This window comes from Osmerus mordax, chromosome 2, assembly GCF_038355195.1.
Source record: "Osmerus mordax isolate fOsmMor3 chromosome 2, fOsmMor3.pri, whole genome shotgun sequence".
Classification (NCBI taxonomy): Eukaryota; Metazoa; Chordata; class Actinopteri; order Osmeriformes; family Osmeridae; genus Osmerus; species Osmerus mordax.
The window spans coordinates 15,434,928-15,449,803 of record NC_090051.1 but is presented as its reverse complement, the minus strand read 5'-3'; the positions used below and the strand labels follow the sequence as shown (position 1 = coordinate 15,449,803).

General features: G+C 51.1%; 1 protein-coding gene across 1 annotated transcript; it reads right to left on the bottom strand.

Moving 5' to 3' along the window:
• Positions 1 to 164: 164 nt before the first annotated feature.
• LOC136961530 (coiled-coil domain-containing protein 138-like) lies at positions 165 to 14,497 on the bottom strand. Its single transcript, XM_067255138.1, has 16 exons — positions 14,355 to 14,497; positions 13,978 to 14,023; positions 13,749 to 13,872; positions 13,401 to 13,501; positions 13,030 to 13,220; positions 12,788 to 12,925; positions 12,474 to 12,593; positions 12,150 to 12,227; positions 11,910 to 12,023; positions 11,566 to 11,712; positions 11,305 to 11,421; positions 8,591 to 8,789; positions 7,484 to 7,657; positions 4,865 to 5,003; positions 3,865 to 4,147; positions 165 to 777 (listed from the first exon to the last, which is right to left on the bottom strand). Exons 1-15 carry the CDS (start codon positions 14,433 to 14,435, stop codon positions 4,021 to 4,023), a joined length of 1,896 nt encoding a protein of 631 aa, XP_067111239.1. The 5' UTR covers positions 14,436 to 14,497; the 3' UTR covers positions 165 to 777; positions 3,865 to 4,020.
• Between the last annotated feature and the right edge of the window lie 379 nt (positions 14,498 to 14,876).

Sequence of the window (14,876 nt, the reverse complement as noted above, 5' to 3'; positions counted from 1 at the left end):
TACCTTGTCATGTTTTTCTCTGATGGATTTTCACAATCACAGTTTGTAAAGGGGCTGGACTCCGGTAGTGTAAATGAATAAATGTGCATGTACAATGTTCATCATTTAGCATGTATTGATACGTTTTTTTTTGTCTCCTCACACACAAGTAAACACAGCTATAGAAGATAGGTTGAGACAGTATGATAGTCTGTACAGACTTTCTTTATTTACCTCAGAAACACATTGTACAAGAGTAGAATTTACTAAACAATGGAAGCAAAGTTTTTTGGAACCAAATGTAAGTGTATATATAACTTATTATTGTACATACGCATTCATAAATAAATAAAAATCAATAAATTGTGAAAGTATTGTTTCCTTCATTTTCTTTGTATGAATTACACTCAGACACTCACATCGGCCCGAGGCTCAGATCGCTGAGAGCGTTTGTGAACAGTGGGCCTAGTGTTCTGCACCTATCCGTCATGCTCCGTTGAAGTTTTGAAAGCATGTAACCTGATCCGTGGAAGATCACTGCTCTGTCAATGGGGAAGATTCTGGGTGAAAATAGCTGGGAACTGGGTCTCTTTGTAGAAGGTGGATATGCTTACAGAGCATTGATGGGAGTTCCAGTTACATCATCTCTTACCACCTATATATTTTTTGCATGACGTCAGCCATTGTGGCGACAGCCACCTCACCGGCAGCTCTGGTCATGTGTATGTGTGTGTACTGTGGGTCTCCGATGGATAAATGATTAGCTTCAGTCTCCTCTCCTGGCTGTGGATCTTACGCCTGTTGGAGAAAAGAACTGTCAGATTCGGTGATGCCGGGCAGCGCTGTTCTCATCGGGTTTCAAACACAGCCGAAGCTCCACGTAATCCTCTCACTTAAAAGCCGCTGTGTGTGGTGTGTGTGTGTGCGCGTGCATGTGTGTGTGACAGGCACCTGAGGGTCCGTTTTGTGAGTGTTCACTGCTTGGCTTGGTATGAGCACAGAGACAAAGAGAGAGAGAGTGATGGACTCCCTGAGGCAGGGAATGCCATTCGAACTGTGAGTTAAAGCAAGCCGACAGTGTAATTAAAGCTCACATGCTGCATTGCCAGCTAGCTACTGCTGCTAATGCTCTCTGGCATGCCAGCCAGCTAATACTCGCCCCTGTCAGTTCCCTTGTCTGCAAATAGCCTATAGGAAGAGGCCATCAGTAACCAATCACTAGTAGCCCCAGTAGGGAATGTTAACCTGGACACATACTACCGGTCACTGGTCTGTTTTGGGCCCTTCACCTTGCAGTATATATTATATTATTAGTATTCAATCATCAGTTACGTGGCCCTCCATTACAGCAACATATTGAACACTATTGAGTGTGAATAGGACTATTGACAGAGTGAAATCCCGACGGAGTAATAGCAGAGCATGTTGCAACACATCCACCTCTGTGGATGGCATCCATCACGCAGACAAATACGGGAAACAGTGTACACTTTCCTTTCAAAGTAGGTATCAGAAAAGACGTATATAACGGGAAATGGAAAAAGGAGAGCGAGAAGGCACCAATTAAAACTCAAATGGGCTCAATGTTTTCCAAGCGACTTGACAATGAAAGGACGTATTCTGTGCCACAGCAGGCGAAGGAGGCCAGTTACGAGCCCAGGGGCTAGGGACGAGCGCAGGGGCTAGGGACGAGCGCAGGGGCTAGGGACGAGCGCAGGGGCTAGGGACGAGCGCAGGGGCTAGGGACGAGCCCAGGGGCTAGGGACGCGGAGCTGCAATCAGAGGTCGCTGGGATGAACCTCTAGCTCGATCGAGAAATAGCCTATAAACTGGACAGCCGAATCATGACCCAAAAAAAACAAAACAGTAATGCTGTTTGATTTAAAAGGTTAGTTGTGTTATTGTTTTGTGGTCTATCGGTGGCACTCGTGGCTTCAGGACACAGGGAGCATCTGTTGACGGTTACCTTCCTGAGGCAGATCCAAATGGAGCATCGCAAATCATAATGGGGATAGAGGGGCAACTTCATTACAGCGAGAGAGAGAGAGAAAGCGCTCACCAAGTTTCTATCCAGACAGATGTTTTCACTTACCAAGCCTCCATACCAGTTAGGTATATGATTAACTGCTGCCTCGTGCATTTATTGCGTTACACAAGTGCTATATTCATATACTCAGCCTGGTGGACATAATATACATTCGGTGGTCCACGACGTCAAACGTGATTGACTGACCTTATATCCTGGCGAAGCGTAGCCACTAATGTTTGTCCTCGCCCTCCCCCCTTTTTTAGAAAACGCAAATAACATTTTAATGAGGTTTACTTGCCAGATTGGAGGAGAGGTACTCTTAAACGGAGTTTCCACTGAGATTCGCTCCGTTGACAAAGCCCCGGCATAAATTACGGAGACCGCAGCTCCGTGTCTGAAGCTTAGCGGGGTATGAGTGTGTGTACGGAACACAGAGCACAGCCCGCTGTGGACCCGGCCCTCGGTAATTGAAGTAATGAAAGTAAATAAATCAGATGATGACAGTTGAGGTTTCAGTCCTTTCAGGCCTTTTCTCGAGGCTGCTGTGGGATCAGATGGGACCAGGGCTTAGAGGAGGGAATGGGGCCTAGATCGGGGTGGGAGCATCAGTCAATCCCTATGATGAATAGACTCTCACAGTTGGTACAAACCCTACCACGGCTGCACCCGGGTACTTGTCTGTCTGTTCTCTGGCACACCGCTGAGACCAGAAGCTGTGCTATCTTAGTACGGGGAAGATGGATGAGGCCAGGCCAGAACCTGGAGCCTAACAGCAGGGGTAGATATCTAAAGAACCTAGGACGGGGAGGTGAGCAGTGTGCCGCAGGGCAGAAGAGATGTCCTCGCTTGTCCATCAGGACTTTGCGGTCTCCGTCAAGACGCACCTTCACCAGAGGGTATGTCAGGAGAGAAGGGCGACTGCTCGGAACTGTCGGTTCTACTTCCCTCAGCCGTGTGGGTGAGATGTTCCACCCTCACCTCTTGGACTGCACGGAACGTCCCCTGTGCTGGTGCTGCCTGATTCGATTCATCATCATCACATCCAGACTGACAGCTAATTATGATCTCCTCGGAGCTCAGACGAGGGGGAATCCCGCCCGAGCAGACTAGAGTCTGACAAGCCCCCCCCCCACCCGCCTCGCTCTCACACACCTCTCCCATGCAACCCCCTTCATCCCAGCAAACTCTTCCCACCAGCCAAGGATGATACCCGGACTATTTACGAAGTACCTTTCTAACAGTATGGGGACCAAACTCACTATCTGGTGTGTGTTTAAAAGATAATGCCTTGGAAAGTCAAGTGAGAATCCTCTGTGTTTCCAATAGGGTTCTCTGTTAAAGAGGGAATGGCTGTGACACTGGGATGTAACACACAAGCTTAAAAGTCCTGTTGGAAGTGATTGAGTTACATTTGGAGTGGGCAGGTGTGTGGGTCTGTGTGTGAAGGTGCTGGGGTCGAGGGGCAGGGGGAGGATCGCACAGCCTATGGGAGAGATCGGCTACGACATGGCTGTCAGGTTGCTATTCCCTTCCAGCCGTCCCAAACAGCAGCCCCTGACCTGCGTGACATCACACGTGGTTGAATGTCCGGCATCACTTTGACAACTGACAAACAGAGTTACGCACACACGAAACACACGCTTTTCACCTTGAATGTGTGCTCCATTGTCTCTCGACGGTTCTTTGTTTATTGTTGTTAAAAAGCCCGACGGCAAAAACGATTTGTCCCTCAGAGCGCATGAGACAAACATTACAGCCTTTGACAAACATGATTAGCGTCACCGCGCCATTTTGAGTTGCGCAACATGAAAAAAACATGAAAAAAGGTACAAACAAATCCTTGACAAACAACTCACACAGTTACAGCCGACAAACACATGTAGACTGCAGACGGAGGCACCTTTTTAAAGGTCATCATCGAGAGTTTCTGACGCCCTCCAGATTCTAATTGTGCCGTAGCAGGGCGGTGGTTCTGCCGGAGCGGGACGGGTGTGACGGGTGGCTGGGCCCCGTCACTTGAGGTTGAGCAGGATGGAGTTGAGGTTGAGGCAAAGGAAGGTGTGTGTGGGGTCTGTGGTCCTTAGCATCTCCTGCAGCAGGAGGTGGAGGGAGCAGAGCTCGAACAGACGCTTGTTCTTCCTGGGGAGACCACAGGAAGTGACATCAGACGGAGCTCTGGGACTTAACATAGGTGTGTTCAGTCTTGTGACATATGGTGGCACCACCCCAACCCTCCAATAGCTACATTCAAAGCATTTCCCTGCATTAGTTATTTGTTGTTTTGGAGAATGTGTTCTCAATAATACGATTTCACAATGGCCAATGAGTGACCCAATCAAAGAAGACACTGGTGTTCCAAGGGACAAATTTATCTTCCCGTAAACAATGATCTTATAATGCTGTTGACAAGAGGAGCCAGAAAGGAGAAGAAAATAGACTCAATATTCAGCATAATGCTCCCTTCTCTGAAGATGGCCTTTAAAGTACATCACTGAATTACAGAACCCAGTTCAGCCCCCACACAACACACATATGGACTGCCAATTGAACACACACACACGCGCGCACACACACACACAGAACGGGGGCTGATGACAGGGTGAGTATTTCCCTCGGTCTCTAGCCCCGGCCCTGTGATCTAATCTTTCCTAATGAAGGCTAGCAGTCCAGCTGAAGCCTCTCAAACCTGTCGGCGGAAGCTACGAGCCAGTCTTAGCCACGTGCTAACTCAGTCCTATGGATTTGGCCACCGGTGTTAGCCACATGCTAAGTCTAGTGGATAAGTCTACTGGACAGTGTTAGCGTGTGTCAGACCGTAGCGTTATTTGGGTGCAGGTATACTGGGGGGTTTCTCACCTGAGGGTAGAGAGCTTCTGCAGCAGGATGGAGAGTTTCTCCAGCAGGGGGAGCGCTAGACGAGAGCTCTGTAGAAGCAGGGCGGCCGTGCGGAAGAAGCCTTCGCTGCTGCACGCCTCGAGGAACCGACTCAGGAACCCTACCAGCGAACACACACACACACACACACGCACTTTCTTTGTGTCATTTCTTTTTTCACACCTCGTCTCGTGTCGTGGTGCTTCATCTTGATGTGATCGTCACTGTGGCGGTGATGTCGTAATGGTGCCGCGATTGTTTTTACCGTTTTAAGTCGTTTTCTCACTCTCGAGTGTTACCAGTTAGGATTATCTGCATTGTGGAATTGGATTTGACACACACACACACCCTAGATTAACAGTGTGTGGAGCAGAGTGGACACAGGGTCAAATACCAGTAAGTGATCGCCTTTCAAGACAGGGTCCATATTGTCAAAGTTATCTCCCTAGCCTTCCTTCTTTCCGGGAGGACATAAACATTCACAGATTAAACACCGGAGCAGAGGCGACTGTCAGCAGATGGAAGAAAGCTGCTGATCTCTCCCGACTCTGTCAACAAAAGCAAACACAGACCGTATGGCAACCAAACACCAGTCCGCTTCCAGTGAGAGCGGTTTTCCTCGCGCCAGCCGGCCCCTTCCAACTCCCCCTGTCCATCAAACTTCAGCCTCGAGATGAGTTACACAATGGAAATTCACAGTGGAGGGGTCTTGACCAAGTCGTGTGTCTGATGCAACGTTGCAACAACTCCAATCTTAGGATCGGTTTGGAGGGACGCGAGCCCTACAGCTGACACGTTGTATAGTGTGGCCAGGTAAGGTATGTTGATTGAGAACAGACTCTGCACATTTCGAGGAACAACCTGGGGAATGAGTGTAATTAGCGGTGTAATTGTGTGTGACGAGCCAATATGGTCCTGAGGCGGCTACTGTAGCAGCCTGGCTCAGATCCAGGAGGGGCTCCAACACTGGGGGAGAGCCACTATTAATGATGGAGTGATGGAGGACAGCAAGGCTCGGGACATTCACAGTCTGCCCATGGCCTGCCTCAGGTGGCTGAGAGGTTAGCCAGGCCAGGCCAGGGGGGCCAGGACAGGGGGGCCAGGACAGGGGGGCCAGGACAGGGGGGCCAGGACAGGGGGGCCAGGACAGGGGGGCCAGGCCAGGGGGGCCAGGACAGGGGGGCCAGGACAGGGGGGCCAGGCCAGGGGGGCCAGGACAGGGGGGCCAGGACAGGGGGGCCAGGACAGGGGGGCCAGGACAGGGGGGCCAGGACAGGGGGGCCAGGACAGGGGGGCCAGGACAGGGGGGCCAGGACAGGGGGGCCAGGACAGGGGGGCCAGGACAGGGGGGCCAGGACAGGGGGGCCAGGACAGGGGGGCCAGGACAGGGGGGCCAGGACAGGGGGGCCAGGACAGGGGGGCCAGGCCAGGGGGGCCAGGACAGGGGGGGCCAGGGACAGGGGGGCCAGGACAGGGGGGCCAGGCCAGGGGGGGCCAGGACAGGGGGGCCAGGCCCTGGATCTAGAGGTAGCTGGCTCTGAGGGGAATATGACTCATCTTGAGAACAACATGGTGAGGGCAAAGAGTGCAGTCTCTCTCTCTCTCACACACACACACACGCACGCACGCACGCACGCACGCACGCACGCACGACATCTGCTTCCCAGCATCTTCACACAGGTACGACGAGTTCATGGGTGGAGGGAAACTTCAAACAGCATGGGTTAGGACAGAGTGGTCCATGTCCAAGTGATTTAGGAGGACAGGGTGGTGTTCTCTTTATGGAGGAACGGCCACATGGAGAGGATTACCAGAATGAAAGTCATATTGTGGCAGGGGCAGACTGGCGGGGCCAGTATAAGTCAAACCAGCAGGGTCGGGTTGGTTAGTGACCTTCAGGTGTGAACAGCATGACAAAGTCCTGCTGGAACCCGACCCGGGGGTTAGCTACCGTCGCTGGAGTCTAGACGGGGGCAGCTGGGGGGTGGACACTGACAGTAGCCAGGTCTAGCGAGGGGGTGGGGGTGACCTGGGTATGTTTACAGGTGACCTTCAGGTGTGAACAGCATGGGGGAATTGTACAGTACGTTTTAACAGCAGAGCTAAGTAGAGACTGGCTGGAGCTGGGGGGGGGGGGGGGGGAGCGAGCTGGCGGATATGGGGGGGTGGGGGGGGGGGGAGCTAGCTCGGGGCCGGAGGGTCACGGGGCAGCTACAGTAGCTGGAAGGTCTAGACGTAGCCAGCGAAGGGATTGTGGGAGCTGATATCTGGAGGAACAGAGGCTGTGTGTGAACATTGACAGAAAATAGCCAGAGACAGACAGGGGAGGAAGTCTACTGGTCCCCTTCAGGTGTGAACCCCACCCCCTCTCTAAAGTCTACCCTCATTACCCCCACACCCCCCCCCCCCCCCCCCTAGTAAAACCACCCCCGTCTCTGCTCCCAAGCTACATTACAGCCCCTCGCGGCCCACTAATACGTGCTCTGCACTGTGTCAGCACGCACAGGCACACTACCGGCCTCGACACCCCTAGACTTCACTCGGTTCACGTCCCCCCCCCCCCCCCCCCCCCCCCCCCCCCGTGTCCTGTCCTGTACTTACTGGACGGCGAGGCGAGCCGGAGCAGGATGTCTACGGGGGCGTGCAGGCCCCCGCGGCCCCCCCTGAGCAGGGTCAGCAGGACAGGCAGGCCCGCGTGGTGCAGGAACAGACCCCGGCTCTCCTCGCACGCCAGCTCACCGTGGAGGCTGTCCAGAGCCTGGGCCAGCACGTCCGCTACGGGGGGGAAGGGGAGGGAGAGAGAGGAGGTGGATATCACAGACACACACACACACACCGGGAGTCCCATGCAAAAACCGCACGGCGAACCCCCTGCGACAGCATGCCGTCGTGGTGGTGGAACGCGCCATTCGTCACCGCCTCCAGAGGTTTCACCCACCGTCGTCCACGAAGCTCTCGCTCTTCCTGTTGTCCAAAGGCCCCCTCTCCCTGTCTCCATGCTACAATCTCATGATCTCTCCATGGTTACCTGACCATGCTCTGAAATCCCCCCCCCAATCACTTTGCCTCATTTTCCCTTCGATCTCCTCCCCGTCCTCCCGTCCTAAGCCCTCACTGACCCTTGACCTGCCAAGCTGTGTGATCCAGATCTATTCTATATGACCCAGACTCGTTCTGTCTGGTTGGTTCAAACCGAACTTAAATGTATGTAATTTGCTCAGAGGAAAAACATGATAAAAATAAGAAAAACAAACAGCTTGAGGCTGGCCGTTTTGGATTATATCTGCTTCTCGTCTTTGCTCGAGGTTTAGGGGTTCGGTAAGCCTTTTGGATTGAGCTACCAGTTTAATATGGTAACTATTAAATATTATCCTGGAGTACAAAAACAAAATATTTCACTCTCCAACCTCAAGTTACGCGTCAATCAACAGGCCAGGCTTGTGCCAAGCTGACAGAGACAACAGAGACCGATGGGCTGTGCGGACGTGGTGAAACAATCCGAGGCAGATGGCGGGCCGTTCTGCAGTCTACCGACTGGATTCAATGATATCAAACTATGGCTCTCTCTTGAGCTCTGCAGCGGCAGAGATAAAAACCCAGAGTGCCGGGCCGTCGTTAACTCGGTGACACGACACTAGATGGCCTCCGTCGACCCGCAGGATGAACGCTGCCCCCTGCTGGGCAGTTCGCGGAAGCACGCCTACGTACCCTGAGTGACGGTTCTGAGGACGATGAGGGCGGAGAGGAGGCGGGTGTGGGGGCAGGGGCTCCTGTAGAGGGGGGCGGTCCGAGGGGGGCCCCTGGGCCTGAGGGCCCCACCGGGGTCCTGGGGGCCGCTAGGCTGGAGAGCTGTGGGCCGGGACACCTCCTCTCCCAAACGCCGCAGGGTGGAACACAGAGTCACGGGCTGCGGAAACACACAGAGTCAGGAACGCGCCATCGGGAACGCACGCACGCAGAGAGCCATTCTCAATGGGACACTACGAACCGTAAGAATCTTCTAGAATACATTCCCAGTGTCTTTGAGCCACACGTCTCCCTCCCTACACATCCCGTTCGGTCTCTCTTTTCACACACACAGACAAACCTCCCCAGTGCGCGTGTGTGTGCGCGTGCGTTCTCGGGCCGGCACGGACGGAAACACACGCGGCGTCGAGGCGTCCTGGCCCGCCAGGGAACAGGCAGCTTTAGAGCAAACCCACATGTTGCAGTAATAGGACATGTGATTCCAGTTGAAACATCAAGCTCGTCAGAAAGCAGTGGTGGACATGCCCTGACAAACAAACATGCGAGGCCAGGGCCGGCCAGGGCCCTCCAAGGCGTGACGGACACACCGGCAGGGATGCTGTGGTGCTGCGGTGGAGCAGGGGGCAGGAGGAAGGGGGGGGGGGGGGCTAGGGGCAAGGAGAGTCCACCTGACCCCTGGACACATACGCACGCACACACACGCACAACACAGGCGGGCTGACATCTGTGCCGGCTGCTTGTTGACTATTGAGCTTGCTGTTGTAATTCAAACCAGGAGTGGAAGAAGAGGAAGGAGAAGGTGGAGGCCTTTTGACACAGCTGGTCCTATACAGTCAGTGGAGTGGCTGCTCCGAAGCCGCAAGGACAGCCTGTTCTGCGGTCCTCCCGCCATCCAGAACGGTCACAGGACCTTGGGGCACTCCAGTTAATAGTGTTTGAAGGAAAACTCCATAGGATGGAGGACATCAAAAGAGGCTTTAAATGCTGTTTAGTGTTTGGCCTTGCTGTAGCATGACAGCTCGTCATGTTGTGTAGGTGTGGTACAGGGTAGCTGTGTGTGTGTACCTATGTGATGTTGTGTAGGTGTGGTACAGGGTAGCTGTGTGTGTGTACCTATGTGATGTTGTGTAGGTGTGGTACAGGGTAGCTGTGTGTGTGTACCTATGTGGTGTTGTGTAGGTGTGGTACAGGGTAGCTGTGTGTGTGTACCTATGTGATGTTGTGTAGGTGTGGTACAGGGTGTGTTTCCCATTAATGTCCCCCCCCCCCCCCCAGTGTCATTGAATCAACCGAAAGTATTTTTACACTTAATCATAGTAACATAAAATATATGTTATAGTGATATTGTATTTTGAACAGTTGCTTCAGCAAAGCATCGCTCACGCCTACGTTAGCTAGTAACGACGTTGGCTGTCAGTCTCTCCGCTTATGTCAACAGACACATCCGACTAGTTGTCATGAAAACCATTACACCGTGTATACTGTACATATATAACATTATATCAAATAGCTAGCTAACGTTAGCTAATTATTTTAAAAAAAATACCAGCGGCTCTGAAATCATAGCTATTTCCAGCATCAGGAGCAAGTTGGCCCATCATGTAACATTAGGCTTTTTGTAATCCAGTATATATTGTTTTCTTCTAAAAAATAAACCAGTTACTGTTACCACCACTGTTTCATTTCTTTGACAGTTCAAATATACTCTAGTCAATTTTGTGTTTTGACCATTTGTGATCTGCGTATACCATATTTTGCGAGTGACTTTTTTGCCATGTCATCACCGTTCATATCTGTACAACCAATGTGTTTACGATTACACTGTTTACTAGGAGAGCATAACATTGTTTACAAGAGCACAACATTGTTTACAAGAGTTCTTCATAGTTCTAACTTCTTATTTTCGCTCTCAAAGTACACCAGATTGAGGCATTTAACTTTAAAACGCACAACATTCTTTTCCAGGGCAGCATGCCCCCAGACTGTCCCAGGACCACTCACCAGTCTCACTAACTCCTGTTGGAAACACTGAGCTGTGGGTGTGGGACAGGGTGTGTGTGTACCTGTGTTGTACGGGGTGTGTGTGTACCTGTGTGGTGTTGTGTAGGTATCTGTGTGTACCTGTGTGGTGTTGTGTATAGTGTGTGTGTGTACCTGTGTGGTGTTGTGTAGGTATCTGTGTGTACACCTGTGTGGTGTTTTGTAGGTATCTGTGTGTACACCTGTGTGGTGTTTTGTAGGTATCTGTGTGTACCTGTGTGGTGTTTTGTAGGTATCTGTGTGTACCTATGTGGTGTTTTGTAGGTATCTGTGTGTACCTGTGTGGTGTTTTGTAGGTATCTGTGTGTACCTGTGTGGTGTTTTGTAGGCATCTGTGTGTACCTGTGTAGTGTTGTGTACAGGGTGTGTGTGTACCTGTGTGGTGTTGTGTACAGGGTGTGTGTGTACCTGTGTGGTGTTGTGTACAGGGTGTGTGTGTACCTGTGTGGTGTTGTGTAGGTATCTGTGTGTACCTGTGTGGTGTTGTGTACAGGGTGTGTGTGTACCTGTGTGGTGTTGTGTAGGTAGCTGTGTGTACCTGTGTGGTGTTGTGTAGGTATCTGTGTGTACCTGTGTGGTGTTTTGTAGGTATCTGTGTGTACCTGTGTGGTGTTGTGTACAGGGTGTGTGTGTACCTGTGTGGTGTTGTCCAGCTGGCGGAGGGCCTGGTAGGTAAAGCGCAGGAGGGGCAGGATGAGGGAAGGATCTGACCCTGAGGTCAGCTGAAGCTGCTCTACCAACAGAGGCAACACCTCGACAACAAGACAACAACAGCATAAACAACAAACACGAACAACACAAACTCCTTACGGTAGCTGGAAACACACAACATTGATGAACATGCTAAACGGCACCCTGACAGCACAATGACCCCGCCCTCCCTCTCTCTCTATTACCTTGGAGCACCTCTCGTGGAGCGAGACAACCAGAGGGAGGTCTAGGACCGCCTCTCTGTCTCCTGCTGCTGGGGGGAAGGACTGTCCATCAACAACCCAGTCCAATAGCAGAGCCAGGAGCCTGACAGGGGCGGGACCTATACAGCCCTGAGGGAAGAGATCAAATTCTGTCTTTAGCATGAGGTCCTCAACTTCTGACCAAACCATGACTGGGTCGGTGAAAGTGTCTCTGCACAGCTGTTTCCAATCTTCTCATTTAAGATCAGCGATTCGGCCCAAGAAAGAACAGACGTAAATGGTAGAGGACTGTGTCGAGGACATACCGAGTTGTTGGTAACGTATACCTTCTTTGTTTTAGATGAGCTGGCTGACTTCTCTTGTTTGGCAGCCCTGGTCTCCGCCATCTTCACACTAACGTTCTCTCGACCTCTCAGAGCCAGCGAGTAGTCGTTCTTCCTCTGGAGAACGCAGAACGAGTGGCGGCTTTCAGTATTCCAAAACACTGGGGACTGCAGCGGTACTTAGCCGTTGGGGGAGGAAGACTCCACACCTTAAGCCCCAGGGAGGGGTGGGGACAGTTTTACCTGTAGGTTCTCCAGCCGGGCCTGCACCTTCCTGGACTGGCCCTCCAGCCTCTTGTTGTGCTCGCAGAGCTCATTCAGCTACACACAAGCACAGCGAATCATTTCCTCACATCCAGCTTAGAAATGACTGCCACCCCCTGGTCTGTCTGGGTTTCTACATCTTCCTCACATAAAACCCACGTCAAATATCTTGAAACTCATCACTATATCACTACTAATACGACTATCACATAGTGCGGAAGGTTAAAGCAGAGAAAACGACTGCAGGGCATTCAAATAACAAAAGGGACTATAATTATGGAAGAGGTCCCGTGAGGCCCTTGCCTGTTTTTTCATGGTGTCGTTGAGCTCCTTGATGGTGTCGAAGCTGGACTTGAGCCTCCTGTTCTCCTTGGCCCGCTCCCTGAGCAGCTCCTGCAGTACACTCACCTCACGCTGGTGTTTCTGAACGGGACCAAACAGAGCCCAATCACACATCCTCACTCTCACCCCCGCAGGTCTATCCTGACCAGCAGAGTGAAGCAGCCTTCTCACAGCCGCAAAGAAAGGATGGCCCACACAACCGGGAAATGTACGGATAGGGGGGGGGGGGGGGGGGGGGGGGTTGCCGTTCGTGTTGCCGTTCCTGTTCCTCTTGCCTCTTGAACTTCCAGGATGTGTGCGTGTACTTCCTCCTCCACCCCTCGCAGCCTGCTGAGAGCTAGCTCCTTCTGGAGCAGTCGGTTCTCTCTCTCCTGGAGCTCTCTCTGCCACTGCTGTTGGCTCTCCCTCTCAGCCTACACACACACACACACGATAAACTCCTTCCTAAGCAAATCATTTCATAAATCTACTGGAAAATCTACGTGATTTTAGCCCAGTCCAGTTCTTCACCACTCACTCTCAACTGTTGATAGATGACCAGCATCTCTTGGCACACCTGTCCCATATCAGGGGTGGGGGAGAGGAGAGAGTAGGACTGTGGCTGTTGCTCCCTTAGCCCTCTCCCCTGCTCCTCTCTGGCCATCCCAAGCACAGGCTCGGTCTCCCTGGAGCCCAGGCTACTGGCTAGGCTGGAGGGAAGGGTCACATCTGGAATCACAGCAAGCACAGGGCATGAAGCCATGTTCCAAGTCATAACAATAAGTCATCACAAATGTTATCAACCCAGGATTAGAACGCACATCTTTTCGATATGCTGTATAGATGGGGTGGTCCTCTTGAATAATGAATACGGTGCAGCCTCTACTAGGCATTGTTGGAGGAACCCACCTGTCTCCGTGTAATGCGCCAGGGTGTCCAGGAGGGGGCAGGTTTTGTAGTCCATGCTGAGGTCCTCAGCACTGCTACTCATAACACCATCACTGTCCAGCCTGTGATAACCAGAGAAAAGACAATTTCACAAAAACAGTTGCCTACATTACAATGTGTACTTGCAAATAGGAACCCTGAAAGCCAAATAAACATCTCTATTGTCTTCCTTATCTCTGTAAGGCAGATATTTGTAAGTGTGGCAAAGTGAAATGTCCATTGGTTTCTTAAACAAGACAATTGTCAATTACCTATAGATCAGTACTAAAGATGAGCCTCAATAGGGATAAGTCATGGTCAGAAACAAACCTTTCGGGCAGGGGTGTGAGGGTGACTGCTTTGAACAGTTCTCTTAGAGCCGTTTTGTAACCTCTCAGGCCTCTGTGGGGGCTTTTGACTTTGGAGGAGGATGTCACCGTCGATGTAGGAGGTTCTTTAAAACATACAGCACATGTCTCGGCAATAAAGACACACTTGACAGCTGAATAAGTTGTTTTCAAATTGCCATGACAAAACAAATGAAACACTCCTTTCTCACCATTAGAATGACAGATTGTACCCCCAGTTCTAATGTCTGATGAAAGCTATAAGGATGGGAGGACAAGTTAGATTTACATTCACTAGCTTTAGATAGCAACCTATTTTGCATGTGTGACCATTAATAGCTAGTTACTGTAGTCTGTTGTTTAATTATGCCAAACTAGAGCATGTGTTTCCTTAGCAACCACGGTTATGTCAAGCTAGCTAGTTGACAAGCAGTGCTAGCTACGACTGCTAGCCTACTGTATACAAAGTTGTTAGCTCTCGCCAACTAGTCTAGTCGTTACTGTAGGCTAGCTACGTACTAGTTCTATGTAACTTAGATAGTTAACACTAGTAACTACGACGAGAGTTAGCCAGCTAGTATAACGTTACCAGTTCCCTTGGCCCCAAGTATTTCCTCTTTAACTTCTCTATTGTGAAGTCCACGTCGGTCTCAGACGATGTATTACTCATCTTGGCATCAGATTTGCGTAACTGCTTGCTATGTTACTAACCAGCTGACAATCAAACAGATCAGAACTGATGAGTGCACGTGTGTGTTGTGTTTGCAGTGAGCAATGCTGCACCAGCGTCCTGTGATACCAGGCTAACAATTATTAGGGTAGGCTATCTGAGTTTGAACTGAACTGAAGATGTCGGGGAATGGGGGCGGAGATTTGTGTGGTGGGCGCGCTTTTTTTTGTTAGGGCTTGACTTTGACTGACTGGCTATGCAGAATTCTAATTTAAACATCTCGCTTGAGGGGGAGAGTTAAAAAATGAGACCCCATTTATAGTAATTTGAGTTTTGTTTCCCGTCCGTGAGAAATGAGCCACAGAAAAATAGTCTACGAAACGGGTATGATGTATCCCATTAATTCAGTCAGTGTACTACACAAACTCCCCCAGTAGGTGG